Here is a 26,038-nt window from a genome sequence, read left to right on the forward strand (position 1 = left end):
TTTCCAGAGTCCTGGCATTCCTTCAGGCAGGAATGGATAAAGGTTGAATGGGTTCCGTGAGAGTGCAAGTGTCAGCACTGACTGTATGGTTCCAAAAGAAAATTGCCAACCTACAGGATCTGCTCACTTTTTTCCAGGGAATGCTGAGCATTCAACCTCCTGTTGTTCCTCATACTGTGCCTTGGGACTTAAATTTAGTTCTAAAGGCCCTTTAAGTTACCCCATTTGAACCACTTAAAAGAGTGGATCTTAAATGGTTGACAGCTTATGTTCTCTTTCTACTGGCTGTGGCTTCAGCTAGAAGAGTTTCAGATTTAGGGGCATTGCTATGTCATCCTCCATTTCTGATTTTTTATACAGATAGAGCAGTTCTCGGAACTGAATCTGAGTATCTTCCTAAGGTTGTATCTAAATTTCACCTTAACGAAGAAATTGTAGTCCCTGTTTCTCTAACGTCCTAGTGGATGCTGGGGACTCCGTCAGGACCATGGGGAATAGCGGGCTCCGCAGGAGACAGGGCACATCTAAAAAGCTTTTTAGGTCACATGGTGTGTACTGGCTCCTCCCCCTATGACCCTCCTCCAAGCCTCAGTTAGGTTTTTGTGCCCGTCCGAGAAGGGTGCAAACTGGATGGCTCTCTTAAGGAGCTGTTTAGTAAAGTTTTTTTTTAGGTTTCTAATCAGTGATTCCTGCTGGCGACAGGATCACTGCAACGAGGGACTTAGGGGAGAGACTTGCAACTCACCTGCGTGCAGGAGGATTGAAGTTTTAGGCTACTGGACACTGAGCTCCAGAGGGAGTTGGAACACAGGTCAGCCTGGGGTTCGTCCTGGAGCCGCGCCGCCGATCCCCCTTACAGACGCTGAAGAAAGACGGCGGAAAGGAGGTCCGGAAACAGGCGGCAGAAGACTTCACAGTCTTCAGAGAGGTAGCACACAGCACTGCAGCTGTGCGCCATTGTTGCTACACGGCTCACTGACACGGTCACGGAGGGTGCAGGGCGCTGCTGGGGGCGCCCTGGGCAGCAATATAAATACCTATTTGGCAAATAAATACATCACATATAGCCATTAAGGCTATATGTATGTATTTAACCCAGGCCAGTTTTCCTAATAACCGGGAGAAAAGCCCGCCGTGAAAGGGGCGGAGCTTATTCTCCTCAGCACTCAGCGCCATTTTCCTGACCAGCTCCGCTGGTGAGGAAGGCTCCCACTCTCCCCTGCACTACAGAAACAGGGTTAAAGAGAAGGGGGGCATAAATTGGCGATATAATTATATATTAAGAGCCCATATATAGAAACAACACCTTCTAGGGTTGTTATATACATTATGGCGCTTTTGGTGTGTGCTGGCAAACTCTCCCTCTGTCTCCCCAAAGGGCTAGTGGGTCCTGTCCTCTATCAGAGCATTCCCTGTATGTGTGTGCTGTAGGTCGGTACGTGTGTGTCGACATGTATGAGGAAAATGTTGGTGAGGAGACGGAGAAAATTGCCTGTAATGGTGATGTCACTCTCTAGGGAGTCGACACCAGAATGGATGGCTTACTTATGGAATTACGTGATAATGTCAACACGCTGCAAGCCGGTTGACGACATGAGACAGCCGGCGGACAAATTAGTATCGGTCCAGGCGTCTCAGACACCGTCAGGGGCTTGTAAAAACGCCCAATTACCTCAGTCGGTCGACAGACACTGACACGGACACTGACCCCAGTGTCGACGGTGAAGAAACAAACGTATTTTTCCTTTAGGGCCACAAGTTACATGTTAAGGGCAATGAAGGAGGTGTTACGTATTTCTGATACCACAAGTACCACAAATAAGGGTATTTTGTAGGGTGGGAATAAACTACTTGTAGTTTTGCCTGAATCAGATAAATTAAATGAAGTGTGTGATGATACGTGGGGTTCCTCCGACAGAAAGTTATGGGCGGTATACCCTTTTTCCCGCCAGTAGTAAGGGCGAGTTGGAAAACACACCTTAGGGTGGACAAGGCGCTCACACGCTTATAAAAAACATGGCGTTACCGTTTCCAGATACGGCCGCCCTCAAGGAGCCAGCTGATAGGAAGCTGGAAAATATCATAACAGTATATACACACATACTGGTGTTATACTACGACCAGCAATCGCCTCAGCCTGGATGTGCAGCGCTGAGGGGGCTTGGTCGGATTTCCTGACTGAAAATTTTGATACCCTTGACAGGGACAGGATTTTATTGTCTATAGAGCATTTTAAGGATGCATTTCTATATATGTGTGATGCGCAGAGGCATATTTGCATTCTGGCATCAAGAGTAAATGTGATGTACATATCTGCCAGACGAAGACACGACAGTGGTCAGGTGAGGCAGATTCCAGACGGCATATGGAAGTATTGCCGTATAAAGGGGCGGTCCATTGGACCTGGTGGCCATGGCAACAGCTGAAAAATCCACCTTTTGTTACCCCGAGTCACATATTGGCAGAAAAGGACACAGTCTTTTCAGTCTCAGTCCTTTCGTCCCCATACGGGCAGGCGGGCGAAGGCCAGTCATATCTGCCCAGGGGGAGAGGAAAGGGAAGAAGACTGCAGCAAGCAGCTCATTCCCAGGAACAGAAGCTCCTCACGGCTTCTGCCAAGTCCGCAGCATAACGCTGGGGCCGTACAAGCGGACTCAGGTGCGGTAGGGGGTCATCTCAAGAGTTTCAGCAACACTCGCAAGGGAACTCCGGGATCCTACATGTAATATCCCAGGTGTACATTGGAAATTCGAGACGTCTCCCCCTCACACAATTCACAGGCTGTATTCCCAGCAGGTGATAATCAAAGTACCCTTCTTACAACAAGGAAGGGGGTAGTATTCCACACTATATTGTGGTACTGAAGCCAACCGGCTCGGTGAGATCTGAAATATTTGAACACTTACATACAAGCGTTCAAATCAAGATGGAGTCACTCGGAGCAGTGATAGCGAACCAGGAAGAAGGGGACGATATGATGTCACTGGATATCAGGGACGTTTACCTACAGGTCCAAATTTGCCCTTCTCACCAAGGGTACTTCAGGTTCCTGGTACAGAACTGTCACTATCAGTTCAGACGCTGCCGTTTGGATTGTCCACGGCGCCCCGGGTCTTTACCAAGGTAATGGCCGGAATGATGATTTTTCTTAAAAGAAACATGGACGCTTTCCTGATAAGGGCAAGGTCCAGAGAACAGTTGGAGGTCGGAGTAGCACTATCTTAAGTAGTTCTACGACAGCACGAGTGGATTCTAAATATTCCAAAATCGCAGCTTTTTCCGACGACACGTCTACTGTTCCTAGGGAAGATTCTGGACACAGTCCAGAAAAACGTGTTTCTCCCAGTGGAGAAAACCAGGGAGTTATCCGAGCTAATCGGGATCCTCCTAAAACCAGGAAAAGTGTCAGTGCATCATTGCACAAGAGTCCTGGTAAAAATGGTGGCTTATTACGAAGCAATTCCATTCGGCAGATTTCCCGCAAGAACTCTTCAGTGGGATCTGCTGGACAAATGGTCCGGATCGCATCCTCAGATGCATCAGCGGATAACCCTATATCCAAGGAAAAGGGTGTCTCTCCTGTGGTGATTACAGGGTGCTCATCTTCTAGAGGGCCGCAGATTCGGCATTCAGGATTGGATGCCGGTGACCACGGAGGCCAGCCTGAGAGGCTGGGGAACAGTCACACAGGGAAAAAATTTCCAGGGAAGTGTGATTAAGTCTGGAGAATTCTCTCCGCATAAATAAGCTTAGAGCAAATTTATAATGCTCTAAACTTAGCTAGACCTCTGCTTCAAGGTCAGCCGGTATTGATCCAGTGGGATAACATCACGGCAGTCGCCCACGTAAACAGAAGGGCGGCACAAGAAGCAGGAGGGCAGTGAAAACTGCAAGGATTTTTCGCTAGGCGGAAAATCATGTGATAGCACTGTCAGCAGTGTTCTTTCCGGGAGTGGACGACTGGGAAGCAGACTTCCTCAGCAGGCATGACCTCCACCCGGGAGAGTGGAAACTTCATAGGGAAGTTTTTCAACATGATTGTGGACCGTTGGCAAAGACCAAAGGTGGACATGATGGCGTCCCGCCCGAACAAAAAACGGGACAGGTATTCCGCCAGGTCATGAGACCTTCAGGCGATAGCTGTGGATGTTCTGGTAACACCGTGGGTGTACCAGTCTGTGTATGTGTTCCCTCCTCTGTTTCTCATAACCAGGGTATTGAGAATTATAAGACATAGAGGAGTATGAACTATACTAGTGGCTCCGGATTGGCCAAGAGGGACTTGGTACCCGGAACTTCAAGAAATGCTCACAGAGGACTAAGGGCCTGGGGAGCTAAGAAGGGACTTGATTCAGCAAGTACCATGTCTATTCCAAGACTTACCGCGGCTGCGTTTGACGGCATGGCGGTTGAATGCCGGATCCTGAGGGGAAAAGGCATTCCATAAGAGGTCATACCTACCCTGGTCAAAGCCAGGAAGGAGGTGACCGCACAACGTCATCACCACATGTGGTGAAAATATGTTGCGTGGGTGAGGCCAGGAAGGCTCCACGACGGAAATTCAACTAGGTCGATTTCTACACTTCCTGAAAACAGGAGTGTTTTGGACCTCAAATTGGGGTTCATTAACATTTAAATTTCGGCCCTGTAGATTTTCTTCCAGAAAGAATTGACTTCAGTTCCTGAAGTCCAGATTGTAAAGGATGTATTGCATATACAGCTTTTTTGTGCCCCTAGGGGCACCGTGAGATCTCAACATAGTGTTGGGATTTCTTAAAATCATATTGGTTTGAACCGCTCAAATCTGTGGATTTGAAATATCTCACATGGAAAGTGACCATGCTGTTGACAAATATCTCACATGGGAAGTGACCATGTTGTTAGCCCTGGCCTCGGCCAGGCGATTGTCAGAATGGGCGGCTTTGTCTTACAAAAGCCCATATTAAAATTTTCCATTTGAACAGGACAGAACTGGGACTCGTCTCCAGTTTCTTCATAAAGGGGTGTCAGCGTTTTCACCTGAAACAACCTCTTGTGGTGCCTGCGGCTACTAGGGACTTGGAGGACTCCAAGTTACTAGACGTGGTCAGGGCCCTAAAAATATATATATATATATATATATAGTTAGGACGGCTGGAGTCAGAAAGTCTGACTTGCTGTTTATACTGTATACACCCAACAAGCTGGGTGCTCATGCTTCTAAGCAGTCTATTGCACGCTGGATTTGTAGTACAATTCAGCTTGCACATTCTGTGGCAGGCCTGCCACAGACGAAATATGTAGATGCCCATTCCACAAGGAAGGTGGGCTCATCCTGGGCGGCTGCCCGAGGAGTCTCGGCATTACAACTTTGCCGAGCAGCTACGTGGTCAGGGGAGAACACGTTTGTAAAATTTTACAAATTTTGATACTCTGGCTAAGGAGGACCTGGAGTTCTCTCATTCGGTGCTGCAGAGTCATCCGCACTCTCCCGCCCGTTTGGGAGCTTTGGTATAATCCCCATGGTCCTGACGGAGTCCCCAGCATCCACTAGGACGTTAGAGAAAATAAGAATTTACTTACCGATAATTCTATTTCTCGTAGTCCGTAGTGGATGCTGGGCGCCCATCCCAAGTGCGGATTGTCTGCAATGCTTGTACATAGTTATTGTTACAAAAAATCGGGTTATTACTATTGTTGTGAGCCATCTTTTCGGAGGCTACTTCGTTTTGTTATCATACTGTTAACTGGGTTCAGATCACAAGTTGTACGGTGTGATTGGTGTGGCTGGTATGAGTCTTACCCGGGATTCAAGATCCTTCCTTATTGTGTACGCTCGTCCGGGCACAGTACCTAACTGAGGCTTGGAGGAGGGTCATAGGGGGAGGAGCCAGTACACACCATGTGACCTAAAAAGCTTTTTAGATGTGCCCTGTCTCCTGCGGAGCCCGCTATTCCCCATGGTCCTGACGGAGTCCCCAGCATCCACTACGGACTACGAGAAATAGAATTATCGGTAAGTAAATTCTTATTTTTTCAACGGCCGGACCTTTCTGCAGGAGATGCATCATTGGACGTAGTCCGTACCTTAAGGTTCTACGTAGATCGTACCAGTGCTATCAGAAAGACAGATTCTCTCTTTGTTCTCTACGGTTTTCACAAGAGAGGATGGCCTGCTGATAAGCAGACACTGTCAAGATGGCTTTGGATGACAATTTCAAAAGCATATTTTCAAGCTGATCTCCCTGTTCCGGATAATGTCTCTGCTCACTCTACTCGTAAGGTAGGTTCATCATGGGCAGCACAACGTGGTGCTTCAGCAGGACAGATATGTAAACATTATGCCGTTGATACCTTTGCCTCTCTGGACGCTGAATCCTGGCAAAGGATTCTCCTATCCAATCAGGAGTGTCCCCACCACTAAAATTGCTTTGGGACATCCCAATGTTATCCTGTGGATACCCTGTGGACCCTGCTGGAGAAATATACGTTATTTTAAGAAATTACAGTTGATAACGGTATTTCTCCTAAGTCCACAGGGATCCCACCCTGACGCACCTGATTTGAGGATCCTTTTACTCACTAACCTCTTCCCTCTTGTACAGAAGGGTGTGCATGTGTGTTCTGATTAGGGCTCTACATGATGCTCATGCCTTCAGCTTTGGAAAACAACTGATTTGCCTGAGCCAGGAGGCGGGGATATATGGACGGGCCCGTTGCATGCTGGGAGGCTGGAAAGCTTTGACTGGTGCAAATCCGCTGTCGCACCATCATATCCCAATGTTATCCTGTGGAACCTGTGGTTCTTACCATAACGTACAGTATATATTGCCGTGATAACCTGGGACCTGCTCAGTGTAAAAGGGTTTACCTGGGTCCATTTACCCAGGAATCCAATCCTGCCAGTTTGCAGGGTTGGTCCCGAGAAGGACCCAGGTTGCGGTGCAGTGTGAATGGGTTAGCTGAGTCGATGCCACCTGGCACCTGTTAACTGCATAGAGAAGAGTTGGCACTTGGAGATCATCTTCGCACGCAACGGCTGTGACATCACCAACCACGGGTCATCTCTGAGTTGCACCCGGTAAGGACCCATGCACACGACTCAAATTTTAGTATAAGGGGTAATAGCAATGTATTTCCCAGGTCTTACAGTATGTCTAAAAGGCATATCAGACATACAGCAAAAACCTGTTTTTCCTGTAAACTTGCAGTGACCCGTGTTTTTTCCTAACACCAAATTAAATACACACCAAATTCCAGGACAGACCCGAGTTCAGTGTGATTGCATCCAGACCAGGAAATTCCTGTTTTTTTTTTTTATGTAGTGTGAATGGTGGCCTTAGATCTTCACTGCAATTCTGTATGTATTTATTTATGTATATATATATGTATATATACAGTATGTGTATATATATATATATATATATATATATATATATATATATATATATACACATACATACATATATACATATATATATTTACACTCATTTTTTCAGCAATTTAGAAAAAGAAATTACCAATCTGGCAGGTGTACTTTACATGGATTTTTCTTGAAGAATAAAACTCTTTGCACTTTCATCTAACCGTGAGTGCTGGTAATTTCTTTTTCTAAATTGCTGAAAAAGTGAGTGTAAAGATCATCATCCTTTACCCTGCACCACCACCATGCCAATGATAGCTTTGAGTGCTGTCTTTTTCCGGAACTATATATATACGTATATATATATGTTAGGATCCACACTCACAGTCTTAAAGTTCAATAGGCGGCACTCCATAAAGGCCCAATCAGACCGATTAAATGTGTGAGAGTATAGGCACTCACCACAGTATCTTCAAAGTGGATTTATTACAACTCACGAATACATCACACCAGAAGACAACATCTCATATCGACGTTTCGGTCCTATAAGGACCTTTATCAAGATAATCTGCACAACATCAGAGAGTGGATGATTCACTGATGTTGTGCAGATTGTCTTGAAAAAGGTCCTTATATGACCAAAACGTCGATATGAGATATTTGTTTGTTTTTATATATAAACAATAGGCTAGAATCCACAGCATTCATACATTCGCGGTGCCAATGGTATTTGTGACCACACCATTTAAATTTAAAAAATCATACAAATTCAGCACTCACCTAATAATAACACTTCAAACTGGAATACATCTGAGTTCAGGGAATGTTAGTTCCATAATATTGTAATAGTTTGTTAAGCTGACCAGCCACTTCACGGCCATTCCCAATCGGTCAGTCTCTACACTGACTTTCAAAAATATGAGCATTGCTCTCAGGAATCTTTTGAATTTTAAGTACACAGTATTCTTCTATCATAGGTTCAGGATTCAGGTTTTCCATATGTAAGTCAAGTGTTAAGAAATTCCCCAGGTGTTCATTATCTGATATGCGTGGGTGTGGTTCCTGTCTCTTTAAAAGAGTGGGACAGGGCGTAAACCCATGATAGAAGCATACCAGTGTCGGTAGTCTGACAGCATCCCGATGTGTCCTCCTGCATCGTTGATGCAGTCACGTTAAACAGCCCTTCTAGTTGCGCCTACTCGTGAGTATGTTTACTAATGCCGGGCGTCTTTTTGTACATTTTTCCTTTAAAAAGACACACAACCAGACTCTGATAATTAAAATGATATGCGGCATGCCTTTATTCTGTATGCAACTGCGGCTGTATCTCTATATAAAATGCTACATTACGGTGTTCTCCTTTTTTTCTGGAAACATAGTTTAGAACATCTCCTTGATTTACCGCAAAATACTGTATTGTAGCATTTCTGTATGCAGATACAGCTGCGGTCGCACAGAAAATATAGGCATGCAGCATATCATTTTAATCTGCAGAGTCTGCTTGTACTGCTCGTTCACATAGCGATTTAAGAGAAGACACCCGAGGTTATCAAAGTTGCACTGAAACTGACGGTTCAATTGCATCTTGCGTTGCATGGCGTATTGAGGCTAGATGTATGAGGACACATCTGTACATGCGAGTGCTTGAAGAACATGTTTGGTTGACTACCCCCTTCTGTTAGAGCGATTGTGATGAACTCTGCTCCTAATTTTACATATGGTGGACCTGCTCAAAGATGACGCCCTGTGTCAAAAACAATTGGTCTTTTTATTTCTTATATTGATGATATGCCACATCTCTCTGACATACTCACCTCCCAGAACCTTACTGCAGCTTGGTAGCTTGTTGACAGAAATTAGGGAAAAAAGACCCCATTATCTTTAACAAGTGTGTAATAATCTATGGAATGAAACAACCACAGAAAAAAATAACATACTGTACATAAAAACTATATCCCATAAACTTTTCCAAATATGGCACCCATGATTGAAAATTTTTAACACCTGTTAATAGTGCTTTTTCACACCTTGCCTGTGGTGTCTGTGTAAAACCTTTTTCTCATTGCTGACATTTTTCTTTTCTTTTTCTTTTTTGTGTGGTATTATCCATGATACTCTGACTGTGCCTCTTTCACCCACTCCCCCCCTTCTGTTGTTATTTCCTTTATTTGTAACCAATAGGCATCTTTTATTTATGTTATGCTCTTGAATGTTTGATGTTACATATTTCATTAATGTGTGATATGTACTACTTCTTGTTTTCTTCTACTTTCTCCATTCCTGTTGTGCTGTTCGTTTTGTTTATTTTCAGGCATTAAAAGTTATTTAAAAAAAATGCACAAATGATCAGCCTTGCATACATAATCAGCTGTGTTAGAAAATGAAAAATGTAACCTTTATTATTCTTCTTTGTGTTTTTTAAGGTCGAATGGGAGCTGGTGAGAAAAAGAATTCTTCAAATGTGCAATATCGACGACCTTTTGGCTGTGCAGCTCTCAGCATTGCTGATCTTCTAACAGGGGAGTCAAAGGATGACCTCATATTAAAAGTATATATGTAAGAAATCTTATTTCCTTTGAAATATATAAATAAATAAAAATCAGAGGAGGCCCATATGTAATAGGATATAATTTGAAGACACTGGCATGAATTTGTTGGTACAGGTTGAGTATCCCATATCCAAATATCCGAAATACGGAATATTCCGAAATACGGACTTTTTTGAGTGAGAGTGAGATAGTGAAACCTTTGTTTTCTGATGGCTCAATGTACACAAACTTTGTTTAAGACACAAAGTTATTAAAAATATTGTATTAAATGACCTTCAGGCTGTGTGTATAAGGTGTATATGAAACATAAATGAATTGTGTGAATATAGACACACTTTGTTTAATGCACAAAGTTATTAAAAATATTGGCTAAAATGACCTTCAGGCTGTGTGTATAAGGTGTATATGAAACATAAATGCATTATGTGCTTAGACTTGGGTCCCATCACCATGATATCTCATTATGGTATGTCATTATTCCAAAATACGGAAAAATCCGATATCCAAAATACCTCTGGTCCCAAGCATTTTGGATAAGGGATACTCAACCTGTATAGCCACTACATTTAAAATGTCAATTTGTTTTAAGGCAAAACCAACCTGGCTTTACTATAAAACTAACTACTGCTTTAAATCTAGTGACCACAGGGGTGTTGTATAAAGAGTGGAGAAGTTGCCCATAGCAACCAATCATCAGTCTTTAAACTTACAGGTATAAGCTTATTGGTTGCTATTGGCAACTTGTCTGCTTCTCCACTCTGTACACTGCTTGATACATCTGCCCTTTATAGCACCAAAATTGTGCAGGTGCCCCCAAACCACAGGCTTCCATCTGTGAGAAAATAATAGAAATATACTGGCGCCGGCTGTTATTCCAATAAAGGGACAATGAAACAATTATATTAAAATTATTTAGTATATGAATTAATATACATCTAAAAAGGACACAATAGTGAAGTTAGAAAAAGATTTTTTGTTTAAAAAATCAATAGCATAGGTGACACAATTCTTCAACCCTAATGGGATGATGGCAAGATTATGACCACTATCTTATTCAAAGTTATAACCTGTATGCAATCTCTGGCTAGGGCTCACTCCTCAGTGCAGTCCTTATTCCATTTATAGTACAGTGTTACCCGGTCTCTCATGCGTGGTCCCCAAAGAATCTCAGTTGCATGCGGAGATCCAAATAGCAGCAGGGGAAAGAAGTTCCGGGTCCCAATGTTGCAGTACTTGTAAGGATTCGAGGGAGCATATGAGTCCAAATATTTGCCAGGAAGCATAGTGGTGAAAGGTTTGCCAGTGGTCAGTGGTTGTCTCAACGCATTTCGCTGGTCTTATGGCTGCCAGCTTCCTCAGGAGCTGTGAGAATTCATTGATGTGCACTTGCTATGTACATATGTGCTCTTGATTCAAATGCTATAGAACCATAAACCGCTCCCATTTTCTATTCTCACTGTTGTTAACAAAAAAAAAAAGACACATACAAGAGGTGTTGTATAATCTGGCAGTATATTGTTCCACAAAGTGTTTATTATAATGCACGTTATAGTGGATTTGAATCTGAATCTGCACTACCTGAAGCCACTACACAGGTACAATTTTATGATCTTTCTAAATTTTGTTCATTTAAAAGTGCAATCATATATTTGAAGAAATGACTGTTACTATTTTTGTCTACTTAAGATAAAATAGTGTTTGTACAGCTGTAACCACATTCCATGTATTGAGTTTCACTGAGGATAGCATGCACTACTTGTTTTCATCTCTGGGACAGTGAAAGTGGCATCATCATTTACCACAAATACATTGTAGCTGGCCGTCATTATGAACTGTTCAAACCATTTATGTGGGTCATTCTAAGAAGTGTAATTATGAAGAGTTGTTTCACCTTTCATCACTGTGACTGTCAATTTTTTTATTAGGACATTATTATTTTTTATGTAAACGGCTCTTTTATTTTTTAATGATTACATAGTTGACCCCTTTGCTGCTGAAGTTTTTTTCAACCCTTTTCTGAGGCCATTTTCCAATGTTAGCATTCCAACATCCGTTTCATATCAATATACAGTTTTTTTTTATGAGGTAACCACATATTATCCTTTATTTTTTTTTAGAAGACTTAGGGCCGGATTCCGTTGGCTGTGTTAATTTACAGAGCTGGAAAAATGGTGTTAGCCTTGGACTTTTACTCTAGAGGCTATTTAATTGCAGCCCATTTTTCTCTTGTGGTAAACTTGACACCAATTCTCATTAACCTATAGGTTCCGTAAAAAGTACTCAGAGCTGTGGGTTAACGCGTTCACTGCACCTGCGATAAGTGCATTTACTGCGGACTACTGTACATGCCTCCTTCAGACTCAAACAGGAATCTGCGTTAACTGCAGTCTTGAGGCTTCATTGAATAGTCCTGCAGACCAATTAGTGTGTGGTTAATTACCAGGGCTATTTGAATCTGGCCATATAGTATACTTAATATGTGACAATTTAAAATATTATTAATATACGATCAGGTGATCACCAATATATATAACATCCAATATTAGTACATCAGTTATGAGGAAGCCGCCGAATACCCGGAAGTAGAGAGGCGGGGAAATGCGTCACGTGATCGGGCTGCAATCGCTGCTGGATTATACACACTTACATCTGCAAACTTGCTTGTGGACATTGCTTCACTGGACCAACAGCCGTTTAAAGCAAGTAGTGTGAGGGAGCGCTCCCCAGCTTGTAAGTCCCCGTTGGATCTTATCATTTTTCAGCTATTCATTGGACATCAATTTGTAAAAGCCCCCGTAATTCTGCTATACAAGGGAGGTAGGAGTTAAAATCACCAGTGTCATCTGAGGCAATGTGCTGATTTTATTGGATCCAAGTACAAGTGGACTAATATACTAATACAGATGAGTGACTAATACCAGCAGTGAGAGAGATTGCATGCCTTTTATTTATCATAACTGATGTACTAATATTGGATGTTATATATATTGGTGATCACCTGATCGTATGTTAATTATATTTTAAATTGTCATATATTAAGTATACTATATGGCCATATATGTGTTGTTTGTGAAATAAATATATTTTATTCATTTAATTACGACTGGACAGCGCCTCCTGTTAAAACCTTGGTTTTAAATTTGTATTTTTATTGTCTGTTGTATAGGGTCTATGCAGTAGCCCTTATCAGGAGGTTGCAGCCCAGTCCTAGATACACGTTTGCCAGCAGTAGCGGATCAGGCGCCGAGTATTATTGTCCATTTTTCTATTTGAATCTGACCCTTAGTATTTTCTGAAAATACAGATGTGTCCTCATACATCATTGCTGCGGTTGTGCCAAACAGCCCCTCTTGGCACACCAGGTCCAAGGTGTCTTTATACCAGTAATGCGTCTTAGTTGCAACAAGATGCTGCTAGGATGCATCAGGAGACTGTGCTGATTAATTTGGTATATGACACTTGTGTGTATCTGTATGTGACTGAGTCTCTGAATCTGCATGCAGACTGCTATGATGCAGCGTCTGTGGCTTTTTTCCATGCGACATTCTGTTGTGCATCATGGGGGTCATTCCGAGTTGTTCGCTCGCAAGCTGCTTTTAGCAGCTTTGCACACGCTAAGCCGCCGCCTACTGGGAGTGAATTTTAGCTTATCAAAATTGCGAACGAAAGATTCGCAATATTGCGAAAAGACTTCTCTGTGCAGTTTCTGAGTAGCTCGAGACTTACTCTGCCAGTGCGATCAGTTCAGTGCTAGTCGTTCCTGGTTTGACGTCACAAACACACCCAGCGTTCGGCCAGACACTCCTCCGTTTCTCAAGCCACTCCCACGTTTTTTCGCACACACCCATAAAACGGCCAGTTTCCGCCCAGAAACACCCACTTCCTGTCAATCACATTACGATCACCAGAACGAAGAAAAAACCTCGTAATGCCGTGAGTAAAATACCTAACTGCATAGCAAATTTACTTGGCGCAGGCGCACTGCGGACATTGCGCATGCGCATTAGCGACTAATCGCTCCGTTGCGAAAAAAAAATAACGAGCGACCAACTCGGAATGACCCCCCATATACAGACTTAGTCGCACACATATATAAGTGTTGCATGCCAAATTAATCAGCACAGTCTCCTAGTGCATCCTAGCTGCATAGCGTTGTGGCTAAGGTGCATTTTTTGGTAAAAAAAAGTTTCCCGACACTAGCGGAGTTGCCTGTGTGGCATGTTAAATGTAGCTGTATGAGAACACATCCATACCATTATCCTTTTTGCTTAATATGACACTACAAATAAAATGTAACTATTGTAAAATGTGCAAATAAGTGTTTTGATTGAAATGTAAAGAATGTAAAACAAAAGTAATTATGATTAAATACTTTGTTTTTGCAGCCAACAGGACTTTACATGCAGTTTAAAAAAAATACACAAAAAATTAGTGTGTGTGTGTATATATATATATATATATATATATATGTATGTATGTATATGTATACTCTTGAAAATGTTAATACAGGTTGAGTATCCCATATCCAAATATTCCGAAATACGGATTATTCCGAAATACAGAATTTTTTGAGTGAGAGTGAGATAGTGAATCCTTTGTTTTCTGATGGCTCAATGTACACAAACTTTGTTTAATACACAAAGTTATCAAAAATATTGTATTTAATGACCTTCAGGCTGTGTGTATAAGGTGTATATCAAACATATATGATTTGTGTGAATGTACACACACTTTGTTTAATGCACAAAGTTGTTAAAAATATTGTCTAAAATGACCTTCAGGCTGTGTGTATAAGGTGTATATGAAACATAAATGCATTCTGTGCTTAGACTTGGGTCCTATCACCATGATATCTCATTATGGTATGCAATTATTCCAAAATACGGAATAATCCGATATCCAAAATACGTCTGGTCCCAAGCATTTTGGATATGGGATACTCAACCTGTACAATTGATTTTTTTTATTTACAAGTTGTAGGTGTAATATCACAGTCCAACAAGGCCAACCAGCTTTTAAGCTAGTAAAGCTACTAGGTTGACATCTAAGCTTTAGATGGGATGTAGCTATATGACCGACGGTCAGGAGACTGACAGTCAGAATAACTCCCCCTGCATGCCGAATCCTCACAATACCGACAGTCAGCATGCTGATTAGAAGGGACTAGACCCCCATAGAGTGGGAATAGAACCTGTGGTGAGCATCTAAACCCGCAGCTTCGTTGCACTTCCTCCTCCCCAGGTTTTGAACAGTATACTTACTAAATTTGGTGGTATACAAGTTGTTATAGCATCAGACAGCTCAGAAGAGGGAAACTCTAATTATGTACATGTATTACATATGCAGTAATGTTATATGCTTTACTTTGCCTTGGTGACTCTATTGGCTTACCATAATGCACACTGTTTTGTCTAGGTGCAACACTGAAAGTGATTGGTATCAAATTCATGAAAATATCATCAAGAAAATGAATGCTCGATACAACCTGACAGGTTCCAATACAGGTGAGTGATGAATTTCCCTATTTACAAAAGTTATGATTTAAAACAATTGAGTAATATATTTAGAAGCTTTGGATAACAATGTTTTGGTATATTTTTGGACAATATTTACTTCTATTAATCATTTTGTGGTCTGCTATTCCCATGTTGCATGTTGTATAGCTCATGAAAACAGTATTAGTACAGGCCTCATATGATCAGATTTAGCAGTAAACAGTCTTTTAATAGGTATGTAAAGTTCTCAAAGATTCAAAAGGTTTCAGTGTTACAAATTAAATTGTACATGAGTTACAGAATTCATAAACTCTACAGACCCCTGATTATTATTCTTTAGTGTAGTACCAAACTAGGTCAAGTTCAGTGTATGTTTATTAGCTACGCTTTCAGCTTTTTCTAATATTAAGATTGCATTTACAGTATGTCACTAGTAAAAGTATGTAGAGAAGTATTGAATGGGACAAATTGGTTTCAGTGACATCATGCTTGTAAGCGTTTCATGTGATTTGGTTACCGCATGCTCAGGTTTCTTGTATTCACTGGCAGTGTCCTCCATTGATCCAGCCTATCCACACCCTGACCTTAAGTGTGAGCACTTGTTACCTTCAAATGTTGAGTGTGATGGAATTTAAAATGTGGTGTCACATTTTCTTCTGTTCTTGTCATTACGGGCATCCTTTGCAACTGTTCCCCCATTCACACCCATGGCCTATTTGGGTTTGCATGATTTATTTGTTGTAGCGTATTTCAGAATAAAATATACTTTATTTTGTAGCAAATTTTTTAAGGACTGTAGAACTCTGTAGCATTAAAATGGACTAATCGCTCTTACATAATGTAGGATGGGCATCTGCTACAAATTAGATACCATATTTTGATAGCCCTGTTGACATACTTCTGCTGTATGTCCTACTAAGCTTGTGTTGAGAGCCAAGGATGGTCACATGCTCAAAGAGCACCCATTTCTTGCTCCACAATCTGCCTCCATTCAACTGCCTTAAATCATATTTTAGCACCAGTTTGCATCTATTGGTACCCAGGTCTTTTGCCCATTCGTTCTAGACAATGGGCCTTCAACCTGTGGCTCTCAAGCTGCTGTGGAACTACATATCACAGCATGCCCTGCCCCAGTTTTAGCATGCTTTAATAGCAAAACTGTGGCAGGGCATGCTGGGATGTATAGTTCCACAGCAGCTGGCGAGCCGCACGGTGAAGACCCATGTTCTAGACCATTGACTGAATGTAACTTTCCTGCAAATGTATAAACCTTTAAGTCCTTTTGGAGAAAAGTTCTATATGAACAAACAGTATTTTTTATTATTATTATTATTATTATTATTATTATTATTGTTATTATTATTATTATTATTATTATTATTATTATTATTATTACACAATTTTCTGTATGAAAAAAAATATAGGACTATAAGTGGATTCTTCCCTTGTTTCTTAATTGGAAGATGTCTAATAAGTGAAATGGCATATGATTGTGCCATTACTGTGTTATCTGGCATTCTTTCATCTCAGTCTAGGTTGTAAACTCAGCTGTTATGTCCTAATATACTTGTTTTATTGTCAGAGAAGATGCTCAAAAGAATAAACCCTCAAGGTTATTGCTTACATGACTGTTAAGGGTATGGAGAAATTCCGTATTTATGGGCTGTCTGGATTTCTGGCTATCTCTGTCTATGCAATTCGCTGCTTGCTTGTACTATCCATAAAACATTTTTTTCAGCTCTTTACGTACTCCTATGACACCAGTTTAAAAGGGATGATTTGCAATGCAATATATACTCTAAACACTCATTGTGGCTTGATTTACTTATTGTGACATACAATACTGTATATGTGTTTTCTCAATATTGACAATCTGCACAAAGTTTTCTGTGCCTGTGGTGATTGGTGCATTTTAAAGAGGTAAAAACTGTGTGTGGGGATGCAGTCATTAATAGCCTTAACGTCGACACCACAATGCCCACGGTTATGTCAACATGTTCCACGCCGACCTGTACAAAATGTAGACATTCTGTAGAATGCCATCATTAGGGTTAGGCTGCAAGAGGGGAGACTTAGGTTTAGGCGTTAGGGAGAGGGTTAGGATTATGGGTAGAGACGTTACTCACCGTTGGATGCCAGAAGTGTTCATCACCTGTCATCACCTGGATGACCGACACACACCACTGTAGTTGCCGGCCCTGCACCTACCGTGCTCAGCAGAACCTGTAACTACAATGGGAGTGGCTTGTTGACATTCTAATCATGTCTACATTTCATCAGTATTTACTCAGTGTGAACATGCTGCATGTCGACATTCATCATGTTGACATTGACCATGTCAACATTCTGATGTAGATGTATGAATTTCGACAGGGCTGTTTCTACCCTAGCCAATTTAGCTCCCAGTGCGAGATTCCAAAATGCCCCCCTCATTGACATTACAAAAAATGCGACTCCCCCCCCTAGATATTAAAAAAAAACATTGGCGTGGTCTCATTAAAATGGGCGTGGCCTCATCTGATATCATCCCGGCCACCACAGGGGGAAAAAAAGTCCCCATTTTACACATTACGCAGGCAAGAGTCCCAATTTTACACATTGCGGCAGGCACGTGTCCCCATTTTACACATTACGGCAGGCAAGAGTCCCCATTTTACACAGTACGGCAGGCAAGAGTCCCCATTTTACACAGTACGGCAAACAAGTGTCCCCAATTTACACAGTGCGGCAAGCAAGTGTCCCCAATTTACGCAGTGCTGCAGGCAAGAGTCCCCATTTTACACAGTACGGCAGGCAAGAGTCCCCATTTTACACAGTACGGCAGGCAAGAGTCCCCATTTCTCTATCGTCCTAAGTGGATGCTGGGGTTCCTGAAAGGACCATGGGGAATAGCGGCTCCGCAGGAGACAGGGCACAAAAGTAAAGCTTTTACAGGTCAGGTGGTGTGTACTGGCTCCTCCCCCTATGACCCTCCTCCAGACTCCAGTTAGATTTTTGTGCCCGGCCGAGAAGGGTGCAATTCTAGGTGGCTCTCCTAAAGAGCTGCTTAGAGAGTTTAGCTTAGGTTTTTTTATTTTACAGTGATTCCTGCTGGCAACAGGATCACTGCAACGAGGGACAGAGGGGAGAAGAAGTGAACTCACCTGCGTGCAGGATGGATTGGCTTCTTGGCTACTGGACATGAAGCTCCAGAGGGACGATCAAAGGTACAGCCTGGATGGTCACCGGAGCCACGCCGCCGGCCCCCTCACAGATGCTGAAGCAAGAAGAGGTCCAGAATCGGCGGCTGAAGACTCCTGCAGTCTTCTTAAGGTAGCGCACAGCACTGTAGCTGTGCGCCATTTTCCTCTCAGCACACTTCACACGGCAGTCACTGAGGGTGCAGGGCGCTGGGAGGGGGGCGCCCTGGGAGGCAAATGAAAACCTTTAAAAAGGCTAAAAATACCTCACATATAGCCCCAGAGGCTATATGGAGATATTTACCCCTGCCTAAATGTACTAAATAGCGGGAGACGAGCCCGCCGGAAAAGGGGCGGGGCCTATCTCCTCAGCACACGGCGCCATTTTCTGTCACAGCTCCGCTGGTCAGGAAGGCTCCCAGGTCTCTCCCCTGCACTGCACTACAGAAACAGGGTATAACAGAGAGGGGGGGCAAAATAAATGGCAATATATCAATATAAAAGCAGCTATAAGGGAGCACTTAATCATAAGGCTATCCCTGTCATATATAGCGCTTTTTGGTGTGTGCTGGCAGACTCTCCCTCTGTCTCCCCAAAGGGCTAGTGGGTCCTGTCTTCGTATAGAGCATTCCCTGTGTGTCTGCTGTGTGTCGGTACGTGTGTGTCGACATGTATGAGGACGTTATTGGTGTGGAGGCGGAGCAATTGCCAAATATGAGGATGTCACCTCCTAGGGGGTCGACACCAGAATGGATGCCTTTATTTGTGGAATTACGGGATAGCGTCAACTCGCTTAAGCAGTCGTTTGCCGACATGAGGCGGCCGGACACTCAATTAGTGCCTGTCCAGGCGCCTCAAACACCGTCAGGGGCTGTAAAACGCCCCTTGCCTCAGTCGGTCGACACAGACACAGGCACTGATTCCGGTGGTGAAGGTGACGAATCAACCGTATTTTCCAGTAGGGCCACACGTTATATGATTTTGGCAATAAAGGAGATGTTACATTTAGCTGATACTACAGGTACCACTAAACAGGGTATTATGTGGGGTGTGAAAAAACTACCAGTAGTTTTTACCGAATCAGAAGAATTAAATGACGTGTGTGATGAAGCGTGGGGTGCCCCGATAAAAAACTGCTAATTTCAAAGAAGTTATTGGCTTTATACCCTTTCCCGCCAGAGGTTAGGGAGCGCTGGGAAACACCTCCTAGGGTGGACAAAGCGCTAACACGCTTATCAAAACAAGTGGCGTTACCCTCTCCTGAGACGGCCGCACTTAAAGATCCATCAGATAGGAGGATGGAAAATATCCAAAAAGGTATATACACACATGCAGGTGTTATACTACGACCAGCTATTGCGACTGCCTGGATGTGCAGTGCTGGGGTAGTTTGGTCAGAGTCCCTGATCGAAAAAATTGATACCCTGGACGGGGACAATATTTTACTGTCGTTAGAACAAATAAAGGATGCATTTCTTTATATGCGTGATGCACAGAGAGATATCTGCACACTGGCATCACGGGTAAGTGCTATGTCCATTTCGGCCAGAAGAGCTTTATGGACACGACAGTGGACAGGCGATGCGTAGAGGAGTTATTTGGGGTCGGTCTATCGGATTTGGTGGCCACGGCTACGGCCGGGAAATCCACCTTTCTACCTCAAGTCACTCCCCAACAGAAAAAGGCACCGACTTTTCAACCGCAGCCCTTTCGTTCCTTTAAAAATAAGAGAGCAAAGGGCTATTCATATCTGCCACGAGGCAGAGGACGAGGGAAGAGACAGCAACAGGCAGCTCCTTCCCAGGAACAGAAGCCCTCCCCGGCTTCTACAAAAGCCTCAGCATGACGCTGGGGCTTCGCAAGCGGACTTGGGGGCGGTAGGCGGTCGTCTCAAGAATTACAGCGCGCAGTGGGCTCACTCGCAGTTAAATCCCTGGATCCTGCAGATAATATCTCAGGGGTACAGGTTGAAATTAGAGACAGAGCCACCTCGCCGTTTCCTGAAGTCTGCTTTACCAACGTCCCCCTCAGAAAGGGAGACGGTTTTGGAAGCCATTCACAAGCTGTATTCTCAGCAGGTGATAGTCAAGGTACCTCTTCTACAACAAGGGAAGGGGTATTATTCCACTCTTTTTGTGGTACCGAAGCCGGATGGCTCGGTAAGGCCTATTCTAAATCTGAAGTCCTTGAACCTGTACATAAAGAAGTTCAAGTTCAAGATGGAGTCACTCAGAGCAGTGATAGCGAACCTGGAAGAAGGGGACTTTATGGTATCCTTGGACATCAAGGATGCGTATCTCCACGTTCCAATTACCCCTCACACCAGGGGTACCTCAGGTTCGTTGTACAAAACTGTCACTATCAGTTTCAGACGCTGCCGTTTGGTTTGTCCACGGCACCTCGGGTCTTTACAAAGGTAATGGCCGAGATAATATTTCTTCTTCGAAGAAAAGGCGTATTAATTATCCCATACTTGGACGATCTCCTAATAAGGACAAGGTCCAGAGAACAGCTAGAAATGGGTTTAGCACTATCTCAAGAGGTGCTAAAGCAGCACGGATGGATTCTGAATATTCCAAAATCCCAATTAATGCCGACAACTCGTCTGCTGTTCCTGGGGATGATTCTGGACACAGTTCAGAAAAAGGTTTTTCTTCCCGAAGAAAAAGCCAAGGAGTTATCTGACCTGGTCAGGAACCTCCTAAAACCAGGAAAGGTGTCTGTACATCAATGCACAAGAGTCCTGGGAAAAAATGGTAGCTTCTTACGAAGCAATCCCTTTCGGCAGATTCCATGCAAAGGGATCTGTTGGACAAATGGTCAGGGTCGCATCTTCAGATGCACCTGCGGATAACCCTGTCGCCGAGGACAAGGGTATCCCTTCTGTGGTGGTTGCAGGAGGCTCATCTATTGGAGGGCCGCAGATTCGGCATGCAGGATTGGATCCTGGTGACCACGGATGCCAGCCTGAGAGGCTGGGGAGCAGTCACACAGGGAAGAAATTTCCAGGGAGTGTGGTCGAGCCTGAAAAAGTCTCTTCACATAAGCATTCTGGAACTAAGAGCAATCTACAATGCTCTAAGCCAGGCGGAACCTCTGCTTCAAGGAAGACCGGTGTTGATCCAGTCGGACAACATCACGGCAGTCGCCCATGTAAACAGACAGGGCGGCACAAGAAACAGGAGGGCAATGGCAGAAGCTGCCAGGATCCTTCGCTGGGCGGAGAATCACGTGATAGCACTGTCAGCAGTATTCATCCCGGGCGTGGACAACTGGGAAGCAGACTTCCTCAGCAGACACGACCTTCACCCGGGAGAGTGGGTACTTCATCCAGAAGTTTTCCACATGCTATTAAACCGTTGGGTAAAACCAATGGTGGACATGATGGCGTCTCGCCTCAACAAGACACTGGACAGGTATTGCGCCAGGTCAAGAGATCCGCAGGCAATAGCTGTGGACGCGTTGGTAACACCTTGGGTGTACCAGTCCGTATATGTGTTTCCTCCTCTGCCTCTCATACCAAAGGTATTGAGGATTATACGGCAAAGAGGAGTAAGACTAGTGGCTCCGGATTGGCCAAGAAGGACTTGGTACCCGGAACTTCAAGAGATGGTCACGGACGATCCGTGGCCTCTACTTCTGAGAAGGGACCTGCTTCAGCAGGGTCCTTGTCCTTTTCAAGACTTACCGCGGCTGCGTTTGACGGCATGGCGTTTGAATGCCAGATCCTAAAAGGAAAAGGCATTCCAGAAGAAGTCATTCCTACCTTGATAAAGGCAAGGAAGGAAGTCACCGCGAAGCATTATCGCCGTATTTGGCGAAAATATGTTGCGTGGTGCGAGCAGCGGAGTGCTCCGATGGAGGAATTTCAACTGGGTCGTTTTCCTACATTTCCTGCAATCAGGATTGTCTATGGGTCTCAAATTGGGATCTATTAAGGTTCAAATTTCGGCCCTATCAATATTCTTCCAAAAAGAATTGGCCTCAGTCCCTGAGGTCCAGATTTTTATCAAAGGAGTACTGCATATACAGCCTCCTGTGGTGCCTAAGGTGGCACCGTGGGATCTAAATGTAGTTTTAGATTTCCTCAAATCCAATTGGTTTGAACCACTAAAGAATGTGGATTTGAAATATCTCACATGAAAAGTGTCTTTGTTACTGGCCCTGGCTTCGGCCGGGAGAGTATCTGAACTGGCGGCTTTGTTTTATAAAAGCCCTTATTTAATTTTCCATTCGACATAGGGCAGAGCTGCGGACGCGTCCGCATTTTCTCCCTAAGGTGGTATCAGCGTTTCACCTGAACCAGCCTATTGTAGTGCCTGCGGCTACAGACGACTTGAAGGACTCCAAGTTGTTGGACGTTGTCAGAGCCTTAAAAATATACATTTAAAGGACGGCTGGAGTCAGAAAATCTGACTCGCTGTTTATACTGTATGCACCCAACAAGTTGGGTGCACCTGCTTCTAAGCAGTCGATTGCTCGTTGGATTTGTAACAAAATTCAACTTGTACATTCTGTGGCAGGCCTGCCACAGCCTAAATCTGTTAAGGCCCATTCCGCAAGGAAGGTGGGCTCATCTTGGGCGGCTGCCCGAGGGGTCTCGGCATTACAACTCTGCCGAGCAGCTACGTGGTCAGGGGAGAACACGTTTGTAAATTTTTACAAATTTGATACCCTGGCAAAGGAGGACCTGGAGTTCTCTCATTCGGTGCTGCAGAGTCATCCGCACTCTCCCGCCCGTTTGGGAGCTTTGGTATAATCCCCATGGTCCTTTCAGGAACCCCAGCATCCACTTAGGACGATAGAGAAAATAAGAATTTACTTACCGATAATTCTATTTCTCGGAGTCCGTAGTGGATGCTGGGCGCCCATCCCAAGTGCGGATTATCTGCAATACTTGTACATAGTTATTGTTAACTAATTCGGGTTATTGTTTAGGAAGCCATCTTTCAGAGGCTCCTCTGTTATCATACTGTTAACTGGGTTTAGATCACAAGTTGTACGGTGTGATTGGTGTGGCTGGTATGAGTCTTACCCGGGATTCAAAATCCTCCCTTATTGTGTACGCTCGTCCGGGCACAGTACCTAACTGGAGTCTGGAGGAGGGTCATAGGGAGAGGAGCCAGTACACACCACCTGACCTGTAAAAGCTTTACTTTTGTGCCCTGTCTCCTGCGGAGCCGCTATTCCCCATGGTCCTTTCAGGAACCCCAGCATCCACTACGGACTCCGAGAAATAGAATTATCGGTAAGTAAATTCTTATTTTTACACAGTACGGCAGGCAAGAGTCCCCATTTTACACAGTACGGCAGACAAGTGTCCCCAATTTACACAGTGCGGCAGGCAAGTGTCCCCAATTTACGCAGTGCGGCAGGCAAGAGTCCCCATTTTACACAGTACGGCAGGCAAGAGTCCCCATTTTACACAGTACGGCAGGCAAGAGTCCCCCTTTTTACACAGTACGGCAGGCAAGAGTCCCCATTTTACACAGTACGGCAGGCAAGAGTCCCCCTTTTTACACAGTACGGCAGGCAAGAGTCCCCATTTTACACAGTGCGGCAGGCAAGTGTCCCCAATTTACACATTACGCAGGCAAGAGTCCCCATTTTACACATTGCGGCAGGCACGTGTCCCCATTTTACACATTACGCAGGCAAGACTCCCCATTTTACACATTACGGCAGGCAAGAGTCCCCATTTTACACAGTACGGCAGACAAGTGTCCCCAATTTACACAGTGCGGCAGGCAAGTGTCCCCAATTTACGCAGTGCGGCAGGCAAGAGTCCCCATTTTACACAGTACGGCAGGCAAGAGTCCCCATTTTACACAGTACGGCAGGCAAGAGTCCCCATTTTACACAGTGCGGCAGGCAAATGTCCCCAATTTACACATTACGCAGGCAAGAGTCCCCATTTTACATATTGCGGCAGGCACGTGTCCCCATTTTACACATTACGCAGGCAAGACTCCCCATTTTACACATTACGGCAGGCAAGAGTCCCCATTTTACGCAGTACGGCAGGCAAGAGTCCCCATTTTACACAGTACGGCAGGCAAGAGTCCTCATTTTACACAGTACGGCAGGCAAGAGTCCCCATTTTACACAGTACGGCAGGCAAGAGTCCCCATTTTACACAGTGCGGCAGGCAAGTGTCCCCAATTTACACAGTACGCAGGCAAGAGTCCCCATTTTACACATTGCGGCAGGCACATGTCCCCATTTTACACATTACGCAGGCAAGAGTCCTCATTTTGCACAGTACGGCAGGCAAGAGTCCCCATTTTACACAGTACGGCAGGCAAGTGTCCCCAATTTACACATTACGGCAGGCAAGTGTCCCCAATTTACACAGTACGGCAGGCAAGTGTCCCCAATTTACACAGTGCTGAAGGCAAGTGTCCCCAATTTACACAGTACGGCAGGCAAGTGTCCCCAATTTACACAGTGCAGCAGGCAAGTGTCCCCAATTTACACAGTACGGCAGGCAAGTGTCAAGTGGGGGGGAAGGAAGAGAGAGAGACACAACTTACATATTTAGGATCTCCCCGCTCTTCAGGTCGGCCGCCTATCCTTCCGCGCGCCTCCTCCTTCCAGCTTCATCGCGCCACCTCCTTCCAGCCCTCCTCCGTCTTCCCGAGTACTCCTGCTCAGGGGGCGGAGTTTTGCGGAATGACGCGATTGCGTCGTGATGTCATGACGCAGCCGCGTCATTCCGCGAAACTCCGCCCCCCGAGCAGGAGTACTCGGGAAGATGGAGGACAGGGAAACAGGGACCAGCAAAGTGACGCGGCGGGCGCCCCGTGCGGTTGCACGGCTCGCCCGCCGCAAGAAACGGCACTGAATGTCGACAAAATATACCCAACCTGCATTCCACAGTCCTTTATGCATGCTCAGTAGAGCAGAATAGGGTCTGCTAAGTGATAACTACCTCGTATACAGATCTTTCCACTGTATATTAATAGAAACCAGCAGGTTGGGTGTGGAACGCATCAGAGGTTAGTTTCACCCAGTACTAGAGTTTAGGCTTTGGGGGGAATTCTTCATTACATTTTTTGTACTGTCCAAAATGGACAGTCCAAACTGGATTAGGAATAGATAGATGTCTTATTTACTAATCTTAAAGTGCATACACACGGTGCGATTCTGCCTAAAGGACGATTTTGACTTTGTGATTTCTCTTACGTCCTAGTGGATACTGGGGAATACTAGATTACGATGGGGTATAGATCGGGTCCACTGGAACCTGGCACTTTAAGAAACTAATAGTGTGTGCTGGCTCCTCCCCACTATGCCCCTCCTAGCAGACTCAATTTAGAAAATGTGCCGAAGGAGCCGGGAGCATTCTATTGCTCTCCAGAGAGTTTTCTTCAGAAATTTATCTTAGTTTATTATTTTCAGGCAGCACTGGTTGACAACCAGTCTGCCTGCGTCGTGGGACTTAAGGGGGGGACCGAACCAACTTCCTTAGAG

At 44.3% G+C, this 26,038-nt stretch overlaps 1 protein-coding gene across 3 annotated transcripts in view; it reads left to right on the top strand.

Annotated features, from left to right (window-relative positions):
* DOCK4 (dedicator of cytokinesis 4) overlaps window positions 1-26,038 on the top strand; it is an 803,151-nt gene that overhangs the window by 393,161 nt on the left and 383,952 nt on the right. For all 3 annotated transcript variants that reach the window (XM_063927278.1, XM_063927279.1, XM_063927280.1), the window contains 2 exons: window positions 9,766-9,898; window positions 15,307-15,395. In XM_063927278.1, coding sequence (XP_063783348.1) covers window positions 9,766-9,898; window positions 15,307-15,395 — 222 coding nt within the window. The remainder of the gene's footprint in view (window positions 1-9,765; window positions 9,899-15,306; window positions 15,396-26,038) is intronic.

The sequence above is a fragment of the Pseudophryne corroboree genome, chromosome 6, assembly GCF_028390025.1.
Source record: "Pseudophryne corroboree isolate aPseCor3 chromosome 6, aPseCor3.hap2, whole genome shotgun sequence".
In the NCBI taxonomy this organism is placed as follows: Eukaryota; Metazoa; Chordata; class Amphibia; order Anura; family Myobatrachidae; genus Pseudophryne; species Pseudophryne corroboree.